The sequence below is a fragment of the Neolamprologus multifasciatus genome, chromosome 10, assembly GCF_963576455.1.
Source record: "Neolamprologus multifasciatus chromosome 10, fNeoMul1.2, whole genome shotgun sequence".
NCBI lineage: Eukaryota > Metazoa > Chordata > Actinopteri > Cichliformes > Cichlidae > Neolamprologus > Neolamprologus multifasciatus.
The window spans coordinates 14,272,711-14,294,224 of NC_140448.1; the positions used below are offsets into that span (position 1 = coordinate 14,272,711).

Below are 21,514 nucleotides of genomic sequence, written 5' to 3' on the forward strand. Positions count from 1 at the left end.
TAAAAGCCATGGATCTCTTCAGTACCAGATGCTGAGCAGTTTCTTAGCTGAAAATAATGCAGTGTAGACTAATCATCCAACCTTGTAAAATAATTTTGCTAATAATGCACATAGCACGATTTGAACAGCATTCTTTGAGCATCCAGACAGCCATTCTCTTCTCTCTCTTCACAGTCTATCACAGGAATAATATATTATTTTTATTGTATATTTGTGTGACAGTGACTTTCAGTCCTTACTTTCATTTACAGTTTCTCCTCATGTGTCCTGTTTCACTGTATGTGTCTTTTCTCTGTGTGTGTGTTTTGGAACTGGGAAGATGTGCTTAGTTTCTTTAAACGACGACAACACAATGAAAATCTGCTCGAAACGTTTTTTTATATTGTTGGGATGTGTCAGTTCATTCATAAACAGATGCCCTCAACCTCCTAGAGCCACATAAAAGGATCTGCATTTAAAAAAATATATATCTACTGACTACATCATCAGTAATAAACCTGACAAGTTAAAAGTTTGTAGGTTGGTATTTGTTTGTGATTCCTTTGCAGCATCTTTTAAGTGTAAATTAAGAATATGCATTAGAAAAAATTAAGTTGGTCAATATTTATAAAACGGCCAGTGGCTTATTCTTTGGACTACCTTGAGAGATGGTATAAGAGGGGAACTTTTATAAGCATAGGGAAACTGTAAACGGCTTTAGGTGTTATCATATTTTACCAGTTTTATAAATTCAGTTATTTCTGCTGAATACCTAAAATTGCTGGCCAGCAGTTTAGTAACAAAATGTGTATAGAACACTTGCTAGGGACATTTTAGATAAATAAAAGAAGAAATCAAAGAACATCTGGCACTAAAGAGAACATTAGTCTAACACAAACGTTGGAAATATTGTAGTTCTTAGACTTTGGCCTCTGTAACTACAGTTTACACCCTGCAAGTGGACTTTTTAGCAGTTAGAGTTTTTCAACCCACTGAAGAATGTTGACTTCACCACAATGAGGCAGTATATGATCAGGATTAGGACGAGGAAGTGGGAGAAACACCAAAAAGTTGAAAGGGATGAGTCCGTTGGGAATGTCCCAGCAGTTGTTAGGCTCCTTGCCTCTACAGCTGGAGCAGTGTCAGCAGCACTCAAATGGCCACAATCGCTGTACAGTCCGCAAGAGATCAACAGCACAACAACTGTGAAACTCACAGCCATTTGGATTTTGCTTTGGTGACAAAGGCAATCTGTTTTTCCTGTCGTTGGAACTATGCTGTTACTTCTGCAGTCAGCTATAGGCGGTTGTTTTTCTTTGACTAAACTAACTGTAATGGAGTCCCTCAGGGAGATACAATCATGTGCAGTGTTAGGCTGGACAAAAAGATGCCCTCTTGTAATTCTGCGCAGACAGTTGTGTAGAAAAACATACCCCTGAATGCCCTGGGGTGGACATTCCTAAAATACAAAGAATCGACTCTTTCAAATACTACAGTATTACTACAGGAATACTTCAGAGCTAGCACTGAATAACATAAGGCATGTACTGAAATTTAAAAAGAAAAAAAAACTCACTATAGATGAATGACTAAGAAAAAAAAACACAAAATTGCCAATGAAATGGAAAAACACACACACACAAAAAGCACACATACCTGGTTTGCAGCACATGTTTCCATACCTTATACTCCTATTTAGTGTGTTTACGTTGGCCTGATCATTATGACTTGTATCCTCCTGCTTTGTGAAGGCAGTTCAAGTTTACTCAGCCTTTTGAATTATTCAGTAATTTGCAGCTATCTTGGGCTGCAATACGCTTCCTTCACAGGCTGCAGCTAGTGCATGTATTTAAATATTTAAAACTTGTTTTTTTTTTCTTTATATTGTGCACGCCATGAAAGGCTGTCACCAAAAATAACCTCTTAAACTCCTTTGGTATTATCATTAAATAAGAAATCAGTAAATAGAAAGAGACAAGATCCTATTTTTAAACGTGAAGTCTAAATATGAGACATATACGGTGCTGTGGGTTACCACCCCTTGTTTCTCTCAGAAAATGTGAAATAGTTGCAGAATTTCTTGAAACATATGCAAACGCACACAGAAATGCAGCATATAAGGCAAAAACAGAATTTCTAACAAGCCTGAATGTGAGTATTTGATATGACCACATTTATTCTTCAACACAGCCTGAACCCCTTAGGGAAGTTTCCTTGTAGTTCCTTTACGTAGTCTTCAGGACTAGTTCTCCAGGCTTCTTGAAGGACATGCAAAGCTCTTCTTTGGATGTTATCTGTTTTGGAGTTTCTTTCTGTTCACTGTCAAGATGATCCTACACTGCTTCAAAAATGTTGAAATCCTGGATCTGGGGGGGCCAATCCATGACTGAGTTTTACACAGCTGGATTTTTGGTCCAGCTGTGTAATTTGGCATACATCAGCCATTTCTCCTTGAGACTGTTTTTTCGACAGATACCCTTCCACTGTGACTATTTCTAATGAGACATCATTGAACAGTAGATGGATGAGCTGAAGGGACCGATACGTCTCTCAGGTCCTGTGTCTTTCTTTCCTAAGCACGTTACATTCAGACACTCGTCATCTGTTGTGTATCATTTTTTAGGCCTCCCACTTCTTCTTTTGTTCTCTACTTTATTCAAATCTTGTAAGGACACGCATGTTTTCAGCTAATAGCTCTTTGAGAATCACTTTGTTAGTGCAAAAATCCAGTTTTATGCCTGTTAAAACTGTGTTATTTTTGGATTGTTTCATAGATTAAAGTAAAGAAATGACAACAAATTATGTGTTTTTGAAACAGGCTGTTAGTAACAAAGTGCCTAACTTGTCTCTTACGTGTCAACACAACACTGGTTCATCCCTTGAGTTATGTGCCTTTTGCATGCTTGAATGAGTCACAGGTCAGTGTTAAGTGGCTTAACAAACAATAAACATTCCTCTGAAAATGGTCAGGTACAAGGACTGGACTGAAAATGAGTGAAAAAGCAGCCAATGTACAAAGAAAAACTTTCAGAAGAAAGACCTTCAGAAAGTCTGGAGAACTATTGCTCAAGACCACTTTTAAAGACAAATAAGAAAGTCTGGCTCCTTGGAAGTTAAATATAGATAAATGACAAATGAGTAAAGACTTTTGCACATGCATAAATGTAAAACAAACATGATTTTTTTTAAACTTACGCTGTATTTCAGTATGAAAAAGATTAGACTGCAGACTAGTCTTTTTGTTTGGAGCAAAGAACAACAGAACATTAGAAGTTAATTATTCATTGACACTAAAAAAACAAAACAATGTGGCCCATCTCTATTAATGGCATAGAGTGTAAATCAATGTTGGAAATCTGCACTGCATACAGTTTATCCATCATTCCAACTAAATTGGGGGAAATAATTCTGGGCTATTAACTTTGTTATATATAGATTTTGCATTCTTTACATCGATCAACAGGTTAATCATATCACATATTAATTAATATCACTTTGGATTAATACATGTGAACGGCATAACTCACAAACTACTCAGGTAACCTCTTTTTTTTTTTTTTTTGTGATCGGAAGCCTCATGAAGCTTCTTGGTTTGCCCCAATACTAAACTGGTTACTCTTTTCCATGCGTCTGATACTTGTTGTTTCTGCAGCCCGACAGAGCACTAGATTCACTTTTGGTTGATAATTCTTATGAACAGAATAATTGCTTAAAGCTGGAGGCCTGTGGTCATGATTGTGCTCACACAAATTACTCTTGAGATCAACACTGTTTTGGCATATTGCAGAAGTAGTCTACTATTGCTCAGTCCTCGGAGGGAGGGCATAGCTGGCAGGCACACGTTTCGCTTGTCGATCTTCGTAGCTGCAGGCGTATCATGGAAGAAAACACATTCCATAAACATTCCATAAACTGGTTTATAGGCGAGAATGGAGCTCCTCAATCACAAGGTATAAAAGGTTTGTGTAAACAGCTTAACGTCTTCGGCGACATCTTTAGCTTTGGCTCTAGCTTCGGTTACTGTAGAGCACCACACACGTTTTTAAGTATACATACATGCGCACTGTGTTTGTAATGTCAGTGACACTGTGGTGGAGAACGGGAGTTAACACAGTCTTACTTAATCCTTAAAATAAAACACAAACACTATAATCAAAACACAAATGCAACTCTCGCTGTTTCATTGGAAATTATGACTCGATGTACCCAAAGCCGTGTAGCTTGTTTTGGCTGGAGAAGGAGAGAAACAGTATCAACTGACAGTGTAGAATGTCAAGAAAGTGCCAAGTCTTTGGAAGAATTATAGTACAGCTTATTATTGCTTCTTATTATTGGGCAACAGTAAGAAGCAGGTTGCATTAAGCAGTGGCAAGCATGACTTCATTTGTGATTTGTTTATTTTAGTATTCACAGCCTTAATTTGACTTATTGCAGCAGCATTTTTTTCAACCTACTCATCAGTTAACCATTTGTAGCTCTGGGCGATTCTTCATTACACTGTCACCTCAACAAATTGTCCGGTAGATTCACAGGAAACAACGTGGCAATAAAAAACAGTACGGATGATAACCTTTCACTGAGGCTCTCGCTCTCTCTCTCTCTCTTTGACCTTCAATTACTATAGGCCTCGGGCTACTGCTTCACTCTCATCAAGCATCAGTTTCTTGTAGTCTGCTGGTTTTATCAGTAGATTTCGGCAAGTTTTATTTAGTCACTACTTGATGACAGACGTACCAGTGTTTTGTACTTCTTTTTTGGTCATGTCACGGTAGTAAAATTTGTTCAGTCACTGGGAACAGTGTTGCTTAGAACGTGGAGCACATTACTCTCAGAGTAGTTTATTTGTTTTGTTAATTTAGATATCTCACATTTCAGTCCACCTTCTTAAAAGGTACATACAGAAATAGTTCATCCTTTCCTCATCTGAATCTGAACACTTACTGTTTTGTGTTTTTTTTTTTTTTTATGGGGAATGCATGCAGATCGAGGAAGAAAGAAATTCCCAGCTCGATGTTGTTGCTTGCCGGTGCTTGTGCGTGTTATCCTTTTGGATAATTGCTTAATTTCTCTAAATACATGTGCTATAATTCTGAGTCTGCAAGCATATGCACGCTTTCCTACATCAGCTGGTTGTAGGATGGCTAGCTTCAAAACTTACCTGCATTTGCGCCGTGATTCAAGCATGAACACTGACATGCAGCCTCTGTCAAATTTAATAGACTGAAATAAACATTTGTCCGAAAACTGTGTAATATGACAGCCAATTATGCATTTTAGCAAAGAAAGCTGATGGTGTCCATGACAGGAACTTTAACCAAAAATAAACAAACAAAAACAAAATCATAGGGAACAAAAGGACCATGGGAAGGGCAACGGTGTTTGTGTGCAGCGTGCCGAAGTGTTGAAAAGAGGGGCTGCTGGCACTCCTGCTGGGCGCCTCCCGGTGTGTTTAAGGGACATGTCCGGCCATGTTCACCCCACACACACAGTACATATCCTGAGAGAAGGTTTGTTTCCTCAGGTATGTTGTAGGTGTGGATTGATGTGTGTCTTAACATGAAATAACTTTACACAGAATGGAATGGCTTGTTAGCGGTGTTTGGAAGTGGACCAAGATAAAATCCTGTCTCTCTCAACAGGGGTCTCCGACCTTGGGACAGATGTTTACTTTACAACAGAACTAATGAAAATTTGCATCATTTGCAGATTGGAGATAAATTGCCTAATTCTGTGGTCTATGACTGAACGTAATACCGAGGAAGAGCTGATAGAAGATTATGACGCTGCTGACTCACCCAGCAATAACATGTCGACAACTCAACCGTTGTATTCCTCAGTATTTACAATATATATATACGGATATTTCATTCCTCACACCATAAGATGACTAGATACTTGACGCCCACGCTCAAAGCAGTCCTTGCGTGCCGTCCGACAACTGGTCTACAAACTGTGACGCCATCAAGTTGTAAACTGTGGACATTTTCCAGTGGAATGATTTGGGAAGTATGACGTAGGATAGTAACCCCCCCGCCCCAACCCCCCAAGGTGTTTCAGAAAATTTAGGCAATCATTAAAACTTTCTGAAATTCTAAAAAGGTAAAAAGCAAGCATGTCTGTTTGTGATTACTCCTGCGCGTGTGATGCATGCCGGGGTGTGTGTTTTCGTCGTTGGCTGTTCCTCTGTCCTTTAGCCTTGCTTTCTTCTGACCTTCCACCAGTGCTCCTGCTCATTATTGTGTTGCTCTAATCTGGAGGGGACAGGACTGGGTGCAGAAGTGTATTTATCTTCCTGCACAAATAGGACCTATTTCCGTCTGGTCGTTGCTCAGCTTGTTGTTGAAAGATAGCGAGCAGCGTAGAGCAAGCTTCAGTGTGTGTGTGTGCAGAAGGAAACTGAGATGTGTCCCAGCTGGCCCACAGACCAGCACACTACCATCACCTCGCTGCAGCAAATGCAGACAAAAGAGGAAATATCTCCCTTGTGATACTGATACCCCTTAACTCTGGGGGTGTTTTACCCTAAATGAGAACGCAGCATTCCTCACAGTGGTCTGTTGTACTTGTAAAAGCCACTAAGATCAGTGTTACAGAAAGTCCCTGCAGTGTGAGCCCTGTAGCCTCGTTTCCGCTTTTTCCCCATCACATCTGTTGGGATGTGTACTTTTACTACACATTGTCTAGGCATGTTTCTTTTCCTTCCCTTGTTGTCTTCATGACATTAGGCTTAGAAGCGAGGAGTTATCATACTGCAAATGGCCATGGGCCAGGAAACCACTGTAGGCAAGCCAGCAATACAAAACAACACAAAACGTACCTTGAAAAATATCACGGTAGATAACTTCTCTGTTTGCCCTGTTAAAACTGTGAAAGGTCATTCTGGTTAAAATACTGGGTAATTATTTGACCTTAGTTTTGCATTGCAGTCAGTGAAACTCTGACCCTGTCTCCAGTGTCTTAGCATTTCCTTTTTATCCATCTAAACCTGGTATAGCATGATATTATTATTATTACTTGGCTTTTTGAGCAATACTAAATACTCTTGGCTGAAATTCAACTATTAGAATTTAAGCTAAAGCTTTGGTACCGCAACTCCATCACTAAGCTGGTGGTGGCTTGCCTTGAGCTTGAGCTTTAGCTAGCTTTGACCTCCTTCTTAGTGCCGGGGTTGTCAGTCGCTGCTGTGCTCGGCATTGGATTTAACTGCTTGTAGAGAGTTAGAGAGAGGGGGTTTTTTTTTCTGTGTGTGTGTGTGTGTGTGTGTGTGTGTGTGTGCCTTTGCAGTCATCTTGTCGCTTCGAGATGACCCAACCACAGCTTTGGCTTCCTGTCAGCTACATCTGGCTTGCCAGAGCTCAGTGTGAGGCCATACTGGCACCATCAGCTGGGCCAGCTCTCTTGCCCACTTATCAAATTCACTCAATTTGAGACCACCTTGGTCTGGGCTCATGCCGCCAAAGCATGATCTAAGCTTACACATGCGTAGTGGCCTGTTTTCCAGGAAAAGCCTAGATTGGTGAAAAACAAACAAAGAGATAAGACAGAGTCGATAAGCCCAAGCTCAGCCACGAATTGCAAATGACTTGACCAAGGAGCTTCAGTGTGTGTGAAACACTTCAGTGTCCTCATTGTGACATGTTTGTGCTTCTCTAAAAGCACATTCTGGAGATAAAGAAAAGTGCAGAGCACAAAAGGAATTTGATTTTATGTGAAGAATGCAAAGCACAGAACGGATGAGCGTGTGTTTTTCAAGGGGGGGGGGGGGGGTTGCTGATAAGAAAACAACCTTCCCGTGTTTTCCCATGTGGACATTTATGTTTCGGTTTTAAACCATGTATGAAAACGTCATTGGTGGATTCACTTAAAAAAAAAAAAGTTCAGATATGTTTACACATGATTTATTTCAATCCGCAATGTAAATGTTTGTCAGTCATGGAAATTTGGAGGTATTGGTGTTATTATTGTGTGGTTATAGAAACAGATATAACAGGTATACTATTAATAGCTCTATATGTATTTCATAATTCTATGTAAGATGGGGAAATTTGTTTTTGTCAGTTTAAGAGCTAAAATGTGCGCAATGGAAAACCCCCACTATCTTGTGATTCAGATGTGGCAAATTAAAGGTCCGTTTTAGTAAACTACATGCAAGTGGTTTGTATTTACTACACTACGAGTGGAAAAAGGTCAATTTGAAATGCATCAGTGACCCACGTGCATCTTTTATTTACATGCGGATGCACCTGTGTGTTTGCATGCGTATGCGTACGAGCGTGTTTGAGGGGGTCTGTTTGTATTTGAGTGTGACAGTGTATACTTTGTCAGCCTGAAGACACTTAGATTGAGTGTGTGTTGTTCTCCCTGGCGAGAGCGCACATATGTGTTTGCGTGAAGACCTCGTTCTATGTGGGTGTGTGTTTGATAAACTGTGAGAGCATGTGGGAGACTGTTTGTCTATTCATCTGGGTGAGAGCAGGAGAGATAGAGCAGAATGAGGAGGTGGAAGAGCAGATCTGCTTCCAGCCTCTATCTTCAAGTCAATCTGCTCCGTCACACAAACCTCTTTATGTCTCCTTTGGCAGAAGGGAGGGAGACGGGCAGAGAGAAAGAGAGAGCGAGACAGACAAAGAGACTCAGAAAATAAATATGTTTAAATGGTGGATGAATACAAGAGGAGGAGAGAGGGAGAGGGATTCAATCAGGCAACCTTAAGAAGATAGAGCGGATTTTTTTGTTTAAGAGGATCAAAGTCATACTCAGCTACTCAGACAGCATCTGTCATTTAAAATGTTTGTTCTATTTTAATCTCAGCAATGAGCTATTCTTATCCAGCTGAAAGGATGTGGCTAGCGAACGTGAAATTCAATGACTTTAATATTTATTTTCATCATCAGGGAGCAGAAAATTGTTTTACAGAGTTTGCCAGTTTAGCCCCACTGGAAGTCGAGAGGCAATTGACATCCTCTAAAGCTTTCTGTACAGTTTCCTGCACACACATTCAATGCACGCACAATTTTTGTCTCTCTCTTGCTCTCAAGCACACATAACCCCACACTTCATCACATTACCATGAGCAAGGCCAAAAAAAAAAAAAGGAATCAGTTTTCAGTTGTGAAACAAAGGAAAAGCACACACAACAGTACATCTGTGTGAGTAGGTGTTTGTCTGCCTGCAGTACAGGCATTAAGAGCAAAACGTAACATAAATCAAAATCTGCTTAATGGTAGGTCTGACACTAATGTATGGCTGCCATTCTCTCTCCTCTTCCATTCTGGCAGCCGTCCAGATTAGGAAGACAGTCGGATAGAGTCGGGAGGCACACAGATCAAATCTGGTGGCAGGGTTGGACTGTTATTGCAGTATCATGCCCCACCGGCTGATGAGTTGCTGTGCTCGTCTCTTGTTCCTCTCAGCCGCAATCAAACCTGTCACAGTGTGAGTCAGCGTGGCCGTAAGTGGGGAAGATGCCTCTTGCCATTAAATCAATCAGTTATCAGACACACCAGTCACATTTTGTCCACTGTGGAGCCACATCTAAAGCTGTGAGAGGCGTCGGTGATGTCACGTGTCTGTCAGAGCGAGCTAGTGAAGGATGGAGACCGGTACAGAGCGGGAGAACTGAACAAACTGGGAGGCTAAAGAGCTGAAATCTCATTTTCTCAGTGGCCTTGAGAGTGGAGCATGCTCAGTGCTGATGTTTGTCATCTCTCCCTCTCTGAGATGCTACTGCAGTGCTTCCCAGCAGGCTTGGCACAGGCTTACTTATGGACATCTCTCTTATAGAGCGATACAGTGGCCAGGCTGCAGCTGCTCGGAAGATGCTTCCCTCTGCGTTTCTTTGTTTCGCGGTGTTGCTCCGTCCCCCCACGCCCTCTTATCTTACCTGTCTTTCAGTTCAGCCTCCCTCACTCTTCCTCCCATTGTATTTCTCGCACATTATCTCCTACTTTCTCACTAGCATCCTCTCTGCTTTCGCTCTCCCGGTCTCTCATCCTCTCTCCGCCCCTCCACATCCCTCTCTCACATACTCTAGTTGCTACCTTTAAGACTGCGGTTGCCATGGTGACAGCTATGTGCTGCAGAAACGTCAAAGAGCTGAATCCACACAGGATCACTTCCTTGTTTTAACACTTGTGTTCTTTGCTGTCGTTTCCCTCTGGTTTCTGGCAGCTCCCCTTAAATAACAGACGGACACACTTGATTTGAATGCATCCAACCATTTTGCCATGCTGTAAATGAGGCAGCAGAAGCAACTTGTGGCTTCTTTTCTGTGATCCCGATCCCAGCTGTTGCTGAGCACACTCATTAGTAACACTCAGATTTGGAATCTCCGTTGACCTTGGCGCAGCTGACCTTGAGAAAACAGCCCCTTTCTGGGAACTCCAGATGTCACCGACATTGATTTGTGTCACGTCTCCACTCCACTCAGCAGCTCGCAAGGTGACATTAATCGATGGCGTCTCGACCCTCCTCGGCTGTTGCTGTCCACACGTTGTCCGCTTGTGCAGGCATTTGTAGCACATGCACATGAGCAAACAGCAGCTGTCAAATTCATGCAGACAAATCTGGGTTTGGTGCAAACTCTTTGGTTACTACCACACAGCATGTCTTTATTTCAGGCACAATGTGTTTTTTATTCCAGCAGCACAGCTCAGCGTGTGGTCAGCTGAGGAACAGATGCCTTGTTAAAAAGGTGAATGCAGCAGGTGGGGCTGTTTTCTGTCATCTGTTGAAAGGGACGTTAGTTTCACTCACAAATTCCCTCTTTCATGCTTTTTTTTTTTTAACCCTGTCTTCCCTTCTCTTCCTCCATTACTGCTGTTTTTTTCCATGCTTTCTATTTATTCTAGCTCTTTTTTACTTCTGCTTCTCGTAGAAGGTTTTGTCCTCTTTCTTCTCCCCCTTGCCTTTGCCTCACCTCTGTCAATCAAAAATATAGATGTTTGTTAAAAGCAGGCACTTTACCTTGCTTTAAGTCCTGAGTATACACTTTGCTGGAAAAGAATAGCAGACAGATGTAAACAGTAAAACCTAATGGCTGTTTAAAGCCATTATGTCTAAAGAGATAAACTCTTGTGCTTATGAAAGGGCTTTTTTAAGGAGTATCAGAATGATGACGTGCAGGTATGTTGCTGTTAGGAGGCTGGAGCTCAGCTCCATCATGCAGGGAAGCTATCTTCCCTTTTCTGGGAGAAGCAATGAAGGGGTTAGGAGACAACCAGAGATGGGATCTATGAAGCATTTATGGGTAGGGCACATATCTATGGAGGATCTATGTATGAAGTTACAGAGGTTGGCTCCTTTTTTCTTTGATTTCTTAAAGTTTTGCCACTCCCACACTGGTCTATTGTGTCTCTCCACCTACAGACCCTAATCCAAGGACAGCCCACGGCTGCTGAAAAACAGCAGATGCTTTAGAGTAGTGTAGAAAAAAAGAAAAGAAAAAAGAAGAGATCTACAAGTTCATGACCATATTTGAGTTTGGGTGTGTAAAATGTGAGTTTATTTCAGACTTCCATTGTACTCCAGAAGGTCATATACAAAACGCTAGACCTTGTTCAGAGCCTAGGTTCTTAAAAACATAATTTTCTCACAGTGTGTTGTCTACTACAAGTCCGCCTCCCCTCACTTTCACGTGCATGCTCATGCAGTTCTTGCATATTTTATGTAACCGTCCCAATGGGAGACACTTGTGGCAAGCAGGCGATTGTAAAGCTCATTCGTTTGCATCCACACTCTACGCTGCAGATTTTAGCACGCATTATAATAAATGTTTACTGAACCTAAAGGTACATGTTGCTGTCCAAGATCAACATCACACAAATGCCCCTATAGCTAAATACAGTACACCCTCATAGGTGATGTCATCCTGTGTCATTTACATCTCATGGCTCCGTTTGAATAGATTTTGAGATCTTAGAAGAGCATGATGAGCGATGCCCTGAGAGACTAATCTTCTCCCAAATCTGCATCAAGTCATCCTAAAAGGCACGCTTTTTTTTTTGTTCCGACGTCACAAATACTCGCGTACATGACAGATGCGTGAATCGCAATCCCACCCACACTCAAGCAGTTCTTTGAGCAAGTCTCATCTTGTAGGATAGAGGCGGAGGAAGTGCGTTTTGAGTCTGCGGGGCGGCGGGGGGGGGGGGGGGGGGGGGGGAATAAAGGTGGTAAAGGGACAGTTTTCTGTGATACTGAATCCCCTTAACAGTCCACAGCTTCAACTGCTGATTTGTTATATCACTGAGAACAAGAGAGGGAAAGCAGAAAGAGCCATTTGTTTTTGAACTAGAAAAATCTCCACCTTGAACCTTACTGGCGTGTCAAACACTGGCCTTGAATCGACCCCTCCAGGTTCCTTGCCCACAGCTTATGCCACTGAGTGAGCTGACCTGTTAAGACATGACCCTTCGGCTGCCCCTTTCAATCCCTGCTGCTGCCGCCTACTCCCAAGCAGCGTCAAGAATCCTCTGAGGGCTTGACTGAGACAAACCCCGGGATGGTCTCACATGTGACTCATGTACAGATTGTTTTTTTTAAAACATGAGTTTCATTGAGTCATTGTGCTCTTGTTTCGATGGCACATTTTAATTTTATTTATTTATTTATTTTTTTTACATAGTCACATCTTGAGTTATGTCAACTAAAGATAACAGATTAACTGATGTTGTAGTTATGTTCGCATTAAATGCTGTTTCACACAAATACAAAGAGAAAAAATATCCTTTTTATATTAGAGTCAGGCAGGACGGTGATTGCCTATTTGATATTTAAGTTTCTGCCACTTTTGGAGCCACACATGTACCTCTACTGACTTTCAACTTTCTCCATTTTCCGAAATTCCTCTAAATTATGAATCCCTAAATTCTTTGAGTACACAGAATGCAACAGAGGCATGAAAAACTGAAATGCACATTCAACTTTAGGAGATAAGGAAATATCAGACATTTTATTTTGACGTTCTAGCATTTTTGTGGTGACACACTTTGTGATATTTATCTTGAAAGGCGCTGTGCGAATAAAATTTTACTTTTACTGTAAAAACTGGCATTGTAATACTTACTGCTGCGTGGACATTGATGACACCGGGCTAACAGCGGCAGTGAAAGGCAGAAAGACACCCGGAGACAAGCTCAAACTTGCCTGTAACACTTAGAGGTACTAACAGACAGAGAGAGGAGAGGAAGGGGAGCAGACCGGCAGAGCCGATTTTTGTGTAGTTCTGCAAGAAGCAGTCTGTCGCCGATTGGGATCTGACATTTTGGCACCTCGCGCACACACTGCTCTCTTACACGCGTCCACTGAATCTGTTTTCAACAAATGTTTAACAGATGTGAAGTGTTTTGGGACCCCAAACATCAACCTGGTAAGGGGCAAGTCTCCGCCTGAATTATGTGGCTGAGGTCAGCAGTGCAAAGTGGACAGCTTAACTTGTCTCACTTCACTTTCTGCACGCTTCATTACAAATGAGAGGATGCTGCTGGGACAGGAGAAACAGAGCCACGGAGCTTGAATGGGCTGACTTCAGATTTTCACGTGTACTCCCTGGATCTCTCACTTTGTCCTCAGCTTTGGCTTCTGGGCCTGGAAGACATTTTACTTATCTGATAGATCCAGTAAGACAACAGTTGATTGCCTTAAAGCAATGGGAAATGCTTTCTTTGCCTCCCCCACCTTTTTTCTTCCCTCCTCCTTCTACAGTATTGCCCCTTCCTGCTCCTCTCTCTCCCTCCTCTTATTGGAGCCAGTTTATATAGGAGGAGAAACGCTCTAACAGGCTCAGAGTCTGGTGGTGCCCACTTGCCACACGTTCCCAAAAAGGACTACCTGTTTTTTTCCTAAGGATTTACTAACATCTGACAGCATGACAGAGAACGGAAAGAGGAAAGATAAAAAAGGGAGAAAGAGGGTGGGTAAGAAAGGACAAAAGGAGACAGAAGGTGATCCCACTAAAGGTAAAATTAAATGACAGATGATTTCTGTGTAACGTGTGTTCCACTTTGTGTGTGTGTGTGTGAGACAGAGAGAGAGAGAGAGAGAGAGAGAGAGTGACAAAGAGAAAGATTTGGAGAACGGGAACAAGTGAGATTAAGTTTGCGTTCTGCAGCTTTATTACGAAAGTGTGGGAAAGTAAGTATTCCCTTGGCTTGTCAAAGCTTGCTGCTAGGTTGTCACATGGAAAAGACTTCTCAGGTGGTCAGCTTGAAAGAGAAACATCTGGTTTTGGCAGCACTTTGGGATTGCATGAAAGTCAAATGAAAGGACTTGTGTATAGAATAAGCTTTCAATTAATCCCTGCGCCTCACACGACCAAAGTGTCGTTTTGTTAAAAGGTCTCTGAAAACTGGTGACTGGCTACAACACGCTTTAAAGGTTTGTGTTAGTTCAGAGTTCACCTCCCGTATCACAATGCTTTATACTTTTAAAAGCAGTGCGTGCAGCTGTAAATCATGTTTCATTACACAGTCTTTAACGGGGTTAATAATTTAAGGGTTTAGCCGTGTTTTCAGTGCTCATCAGAATTTTATTCCGTGGTGAGTCATTCAGTGTGTCTCCGTATTTTTGCTCGAAGCCACTTATGAAATTTGAATAAAATGGAAGCTGTTTGTCTTTCAGAGTCACTAAGGTGGCGACGTGCGTGCTCAGTAGAGGATCCTACAAGCTGCAGCATGTCACTGTAGATTGACCTCAGGTCATGGGGAAGCACAATCCCTATTTTAGTGGCATCCAAAAACAAAACTTTGTTTATTACTGTAGCCACTATGTGTCATCTTCCGTTTGATCAGATACTCTATTTTAGGCTCGGTCTCTTCATCTTTATAGTCATTTTGATGCCACTGATCTCAGTTCTGTCAGCTTCCAACAGATAACCATCAAGACTAGTCATATGATTTCCAAAAAAACCCCAACAACCCCAAAACAGTGTGTTTACACCACTTAATTCTTTAAATTGCACTCCTTTCATCCTAAATATGCTATCGTAGCTATTCTTGTCCTATTTACTTTATATAATCGTTCTATTACACATGCAGATCTGATCATATAAATAATTCCCAGTCGTCATTCCAAGTGTGATTATAATCTATAAACATGTCAGGTAAACAGCTCCCCAAACGAAAGTGGACTTGGAATATTTGCAGATTATCTTTGTGTGTGTGTGTGTGTGTGTGTGTGTGTTTGTGTGTGAGAGAGAGAGAGAGAGAGAGAGAGAGAGAGAGAGAGAGAGAGAATTTGCCGCACAGCTGCTGTGCACACAGAAAACAGCTGCATGTAATGTGTATCTTCTAGTTTATTTTTTCTGCTTGTCACAAAATGAATGGAAACAAACTGTGTTTGCCTGTTGTGGTGTTTTGCACAAAGCATTTAATGTTACTGTAAATGTCTTTGTGTAGCTGCCGCGTGTTGATACATGGCTTATGTCAGTTTTATATGAATCCCCCAGAGCACAATCATTTGATTTTTGAATCATCATTTTCTTGGTAAAAATTGGATTCATTCATCACAGAGACGGGTAAATGGGTAACCTGTGCGAGGCGACGCGTTCACCTGTTTTAAAACTGAGCTTTCAAAGTACGTCAAAATGAATACATTCATGTGGGTGACGATTACTGTATACATACTAAAGGTACTAGCACAACATCAGACGTGTTTTATGAGCCTTGGCTCCAAAATGAAAAACACACTCCTTTCTGTTGTACTTGGAGAGAATCAGCTTCTATAAATTTCGTCAGTCTGATCTGATTCCTTATGAAATTTTGCCAGCATTTAATAACCATTTTATTATCAGACCTATATGTTGTCATCTGTTCTACTTTATTTGTCTTTGTTTAGTTCAAAACAGAATACAGTATACAGATATTCCAGCTTGCTAACTTACAGCGCACTTGCAGCATACTTGTATTGTAGCACTAAGACTGCCTTGTAGATTACCTTTCTGCTGCCTATACACTCACTGGAATATGGTCACGTATTGCTGGATAACGGCTGGTCTTGGTGTAACTGTCCTCAATCAATCACAGACATTACAGGGTTATAAAAATAAGACAGAATTCTCCCGGGTTCCTCAGCTTCCCTGAAAATGAAATTTTACATTTTATTTTAAGCATATCATCTCACAGTAGGTACTTGTCAGCTATAATTACTTTTTTCAGCAATTGGACTAGAAAATATTTCAGTGTTGATTTTAGGGAATACTCCTGCTACAGTGTTACATGACGACTTCCTTTCACATCTCTGCCTTTGAGGGCTACGTTTATTGTGTCTGTAAGTTGACACTCTTTGGAGAAAATTGCACAAGTTTTCTAATGAGGCAGGTCTAGGGTGGGAAAGGCAGAACTTCTACAGGTCCCGACAAAGACATTTCTGCTAAAGCGTTGGTCCTCGCTGGCAAGTAAGACACCAGAGCAAGGGGAAAACTGGAAAAGTATTTTATTTTTCACAGACTTCCTCCTACTTCTAATACCAAGACAGAACAAGGCATGTTCTTTTTTTTCTTTTTCTTTTTTTTGGCTTGCGTGCCTAGTGAGCGTGGTAATAATTAGTTATGGAAGTGAAGAGCTTATTCCTTCATTTTGTGCCAAATGTTTTTTTGCCATGTGCTAACACCCACCACACCTTTAAATTGAAGAATTCCAGAGTCGTCGTCAAGTAATCTAATTTATGGCAACCAATAGTCAGAGGAGTTAATGGTGAAAGATCAGACAGCCTCAGCTTCTGATTCAGGAGTGATCTTGCTTCTTACAGCTCTTACTGAATATATTTATTTTAATATGCTATTACAAGCTCCTGCTGGAAACAGGAAAAGGATTGAGAAAATAAGTAAGACAATATCGATTCTAGGTGATAGAATACAATAACTGTGCCTGTGTTTATGTTAGGTTCGCTGCCATTCTGCAAACGTCTTATGGAAAAGTTGTCTGAAAGAAAATGGCTTAAAAATAACTTATGATAAAGTTTAAGTTTGTGGGATATCAGAACTGTCTTCCCATAAAAGTAGACCTCTGCATCCCATCTTTTTGTCCCTCTCTGTCTTTACAATGTTTGTTCACCAATCTCAGTAGCTGGGGTTAGGAGACCAGCAGCTGTAGTAATGGCTGTAGTCAAATCCTTACAGCCCTTTGAAAGTGTATTACACATCTAGCAGAAACAGAGTATCATGGGCATCCTGCTGGAATCTCTTTCCAGCTGCTGCCCTTGTTTGATCTACCAACACACGAGAAGCTTTTCTTTCTTCCATCTTGCTTTCATTTTATTGCTGTTTGGCTTTCCAGACCTTTTTTCCCCCCCTTTTTAAAAAAAAATAAAACAAAATTCCTCACCCTTTCAGGCAAAGCTATAGATAGAGACTCAAGAACCAAAAATACCCAGGCATGGTTTAAAGCGTCGAATGGAGGGCCGGAAGTAGTCGAAAGCTTCGTGGAGCCATGTAGGGCGGTGTTGATGCGAGCATCCCTTTCGCATTCATTCCCATATCGATGTAAAAATACTTCTTGGTAGAATAAACAAATGTCTTATTTAAATTTGTTATGCCATGTGATATTTAAATTACACAGAAGGCGGCAGCTTCTGGGAATCAAATACCAAGGAATTCTGATTTGTGTAAAGCATTTGCATGGCGCTTATCGTGGCACAGTTGGGGCATTGAACATAACAGTAACGACTATGGTTATATTAATGGAAACTTCCTGAACATAAATGTCACTTACAGCTAAATAAGCACAGGGTAAGAACCTAACATGGAATTATAATTTTGTTTATTTATTTTTTTCAAATTTATATGCTAATAGTGTAGTGGTTTACACATGACAAGCGGAAGATTCCCAGGATCCCAGGAGGAAACACTATTGCCTTTGGGACTCTGTCAGGAAGGGCACCTGGGGTAAAACCTTTGCCAAGTCACACTTGCGTCACTACCCACTGTAGCTTTTGTGATGTTAGCTTACAAAAGAATGATTTTTGTGATTAATAAATAAAATAAATTACTTTACTACTCTTTAATTAGCGGTAACTGAAATGTATAAAACCTCAGCAGTACAAAACAACTAAACAACAATTAATGCAATAATCAATAAAACATTAATCCAAAATGTCCCAGTGGCAGGTGGGTCACACATTGGCTTTAACATTTTGCACATGACTAGATAGCATTAGCAATTTCTGGCCAACAGCCTCTGTGGTTTGTTTTTTGAATAAAAATTTTAACAACATACATCAGTTTTTTCTTATTAGATTAGGGATGCCCAATGGGATATCCTGGTTTTTAAGGTGGGCTGCGTCACTCTTAAACATTCAAGACCTGAACCATAATGAAGCGATGATTCTGGACCGTGCTATAGACATGATAGAAGAAATTTTAATTTTTTATATACACATATATTTTAATGTTGCAAACAAAATTCTATAGTACTTGGACTCTGAAACAAACATGGTTTTGCAAGCACTGCACTGGCAAGCATGGAGGAAACATTGTGAAACATGGACTAGTAAAAGTTTACCTTTTATGTGTTCAACTGTAAATAGAAGCCAGTTCTGCTGCTTGTAAGCAAATCTAAATGGAAGAACCTCTTTTGGTCCTAAGTGAACCAGTGCGATAATCCAAAATACAGATGGGGTGAGATAAGACCTTTTGAATTCACAATTGCATCTTCAGTGTTTAGTCTATTTTTGTGATCTGCTTTGGAGTCTTGATGACTACTGACTGACTACTATATTTAACTCAAGTGCCAGCATTGAATTCATAGGAAAATTACTAGAAAGGAGAAGTGATTAAACCCAGGATTCATTTACTCAAAAGAGTTTTGAATTGCAGTCATTATCACTTCTGTCAAACGTTCATTATTCAGAACAGTAGTCACAATTAAAATCTGACATGCAGTGTTGGTAAGAGAGAGGTCACATATAAACAATGTCCCAGATAATTATTTGGTGAAAGTGCACTAGATGTGCTGGGAGGCTGTTGAAATGATCTCTTTGAACAGATGTTGAGTTACAGTGACTAGTGTGAGGTGCTTGAAGACCATTCCCACATGCAAAACCCATTTCTCTGGCTGTCTCACCATGTAATTTGTCGTTTGACAACGTGCAGTGAAGTGACATAACACCAGAGTAATCAGGGATACTTTGTCTAGAAAGGAAAACACAAAGGCATGCCTCAGATTCCTTGTCTAAGCTCCTGGAAGTAAAACAGAATCGTTCACTCAATAAGAGCACTGTATTGTTAATTCATCAAGTAACTTTGTTTCTGAACAACTCTCTGGGCTGAGGTTTCCAACTGTTACCCAAGACATGAGCTGTTGACACACCGGATAGGCTTCTATTCTCAAATTGGGTTTTTATAGTCCATATCTGCAGCTGCCCCTGTGCTTCAAATAGAGAAAATCAGGCTGTTGTTGAGGCGAGGGTTTATCATTACTCCCTGAAACTTTTTCCACTGCTGTAATGGAAAATGAGACAACTGCTTGTCCCCAAGAAATTATTTTATTTTCAAGGATAACGAGTCTTTATTATCTTGTTGGAAAACATTAATTGCACTTGGTAAAATGAACATGTTCTCTAAAAAAAATGTATGTTGGGCTTTACCTTGTTGCACAGCCTGCACAATAATGTCCATTAAACTGTTGATTGAATAGTGCTTTTTTTTTCCATATGTCGTTCCAGAACTGAGCTACTACATCACAAAGTACATCGATTTTAAATCCTTCTTTGTCCTAATGTATACATGGTTTAAAGTTACCATTAAATGTATATCAAAGATTCCTTGCGTCTTCATTAGCACGGTATACTGGAGTACTCCCTCTCACACATCTGGCTTATTGTTTGATGAAAAGTGCAGCTCTGTTTTCCTGGAAGTTTTCCAGTCAAGGACGAAACTTGTTTAATTTGCTTGGCAACGACGGACCTGTGTCCAGACAAAGCACTAAACATTCTATACGTTTCAGCCTCATTCCCGCGCCGCACTATGACTGACAAGGCTGTCCCCAGGCAATGTGCTGGGTCTGGCAGAGTTGAGTGTGTAGGGAAATCATGCACAGTATTTTCATTTATGTAGAATTGGGACCCATGTAAATTCTGTAAGCTTTGTAAGTCACTGAGTAGAAAAGTAGAGACTAATATCCTAATTAAATTGAAATAAAAGTCCTTGAGAGTGTCTGAGTAAGCTGCTTATTAAAACTTGACACATGTGTACTCTTATTTTACTGTATTCAACAATGCAGTTACAGCACAGCTGATTCAGTTTTGGTAATTTTCCATTAGCTCTGCAATGTGAAGAGCACCAGGAGGCTACATTGTGAAGTCTTATCTCCATTGAGTTTCCAGTCCTGTGTAATATATATATATATATATATATATATATATATATATATATATATATATATATATATATATATATATATATATATATATATATATATTAGATTTAATAAATAAATGCTTAACGAAGTACATCTGGAGCATCAGGAGTCTTGCACTCACTATATGGTCTTGCTGCAGGCTGTCGATAAACCAGCCCTACTAGCAGAGTTGATTTTGAATGGTAATATACAATATGTGAAGCCTATATAATGTTATGACTCTCTGCAAAGCCACATTTATGTCTTGCTGCATAAATGAGGTTTTATTGTCCCAAACCACTGTCGCGTCAAGTGCTTCCTCAAAGGGGATCTTTGTGTTTTCTCTATAATTCTGTAAGGTCTTTACTTTACAGTGTTAAGTGCCCTGAGATGACTGTGGTTGTGAGATGGAGTTATGTGAATATAACTGAACTGAACTGGATGAAATTGAACTGAACTGTACCGAATGTGTCAAGCAGTTGCAGCGCACAAATCCATATTGAGACCGTAAGCTCATTAAAGTTAGTACGTGCCACCTTACAGTGGCACATCTGCGACTCTCCACTGTGTAGGAGTCTTTTCCAGCAGGATGTTGTTCACAGATAAAAGTTCCTTGTTTTTCTCCAGTAATTTTAGTATCAAATGCCAGCTATTGAACTAAAAATACCAGCTTTTCCATTGATCTCTGTTGGTTGGGATCTATTTTAAATCTGACATTTTTCTCTCTTTGATCCCAGAAAAAGCAGTGTGTGCAACACAAGCGCAATTTTCTAATTATAGTATTCACTATTGTAGAGTAATCGTGGTTTTTACATTCTTTTGTGTTTAAAACTGGTTTCTGAGGCCTAACTCGAGCTATCTAACAATAACCTTCAGCAATTAAGATTACTTCACTAAATATCAGAAAACGTGAGTAACAACTGTTACTCAAAAAAGTAATTTATTATACACTGCTTGTTACTTTTCTCAAAAGGAGTTAAATTCAGTAAGTTACTTAATTACTCACTAATTACTCAGTAATTTGTCAAACTACTTATTAGATTACTTTCACATTACTCTGTTAAATGAGTTGAAAAGCATAGTCTCATAATGACCAGTTAACTTATAAACCTGAGGATATAGTCCCACAGACCAACACAAATCTCTATATTAATGAGGACCAACACAGGATCTTTCATTTTAGCATTTATATATGAACATGA

At 40.3% G+C, this 21,514-nt stretch overlaps 1 protein-coding gene across 4 annotated transcripts in view; it reads left to right on the forward strand.

Moving 5' to 3' along the window:
• Positions 1–21,514, forward strand: part of LOC146509824 (pro-neuregulin-2, membrane-bound isoform-like) — a 77,486-nt gene that overhangs the window by 12,486 nt on the left and 43,486 nt on the right. The window contains exon 1 of one of the 4 annotated variants that reach the window (XM_085173937.1): positions 12,130–13,937. The exons of the other annotated variants lie outside the window; for them this stretch is intronic. Within the exon in view, the coding sequence (XP_085030063.1) occupies positions 13,847–13,937 (91 nt within the window). The 5' untranslated portion in view covers positions 12,130–13,846. Of the gene's footprint in view, positions 1–12,129; positions 13,938–21,514 lie in introns of those variants that run through there. 4 annotated transcript variants of the gene reach the window in all.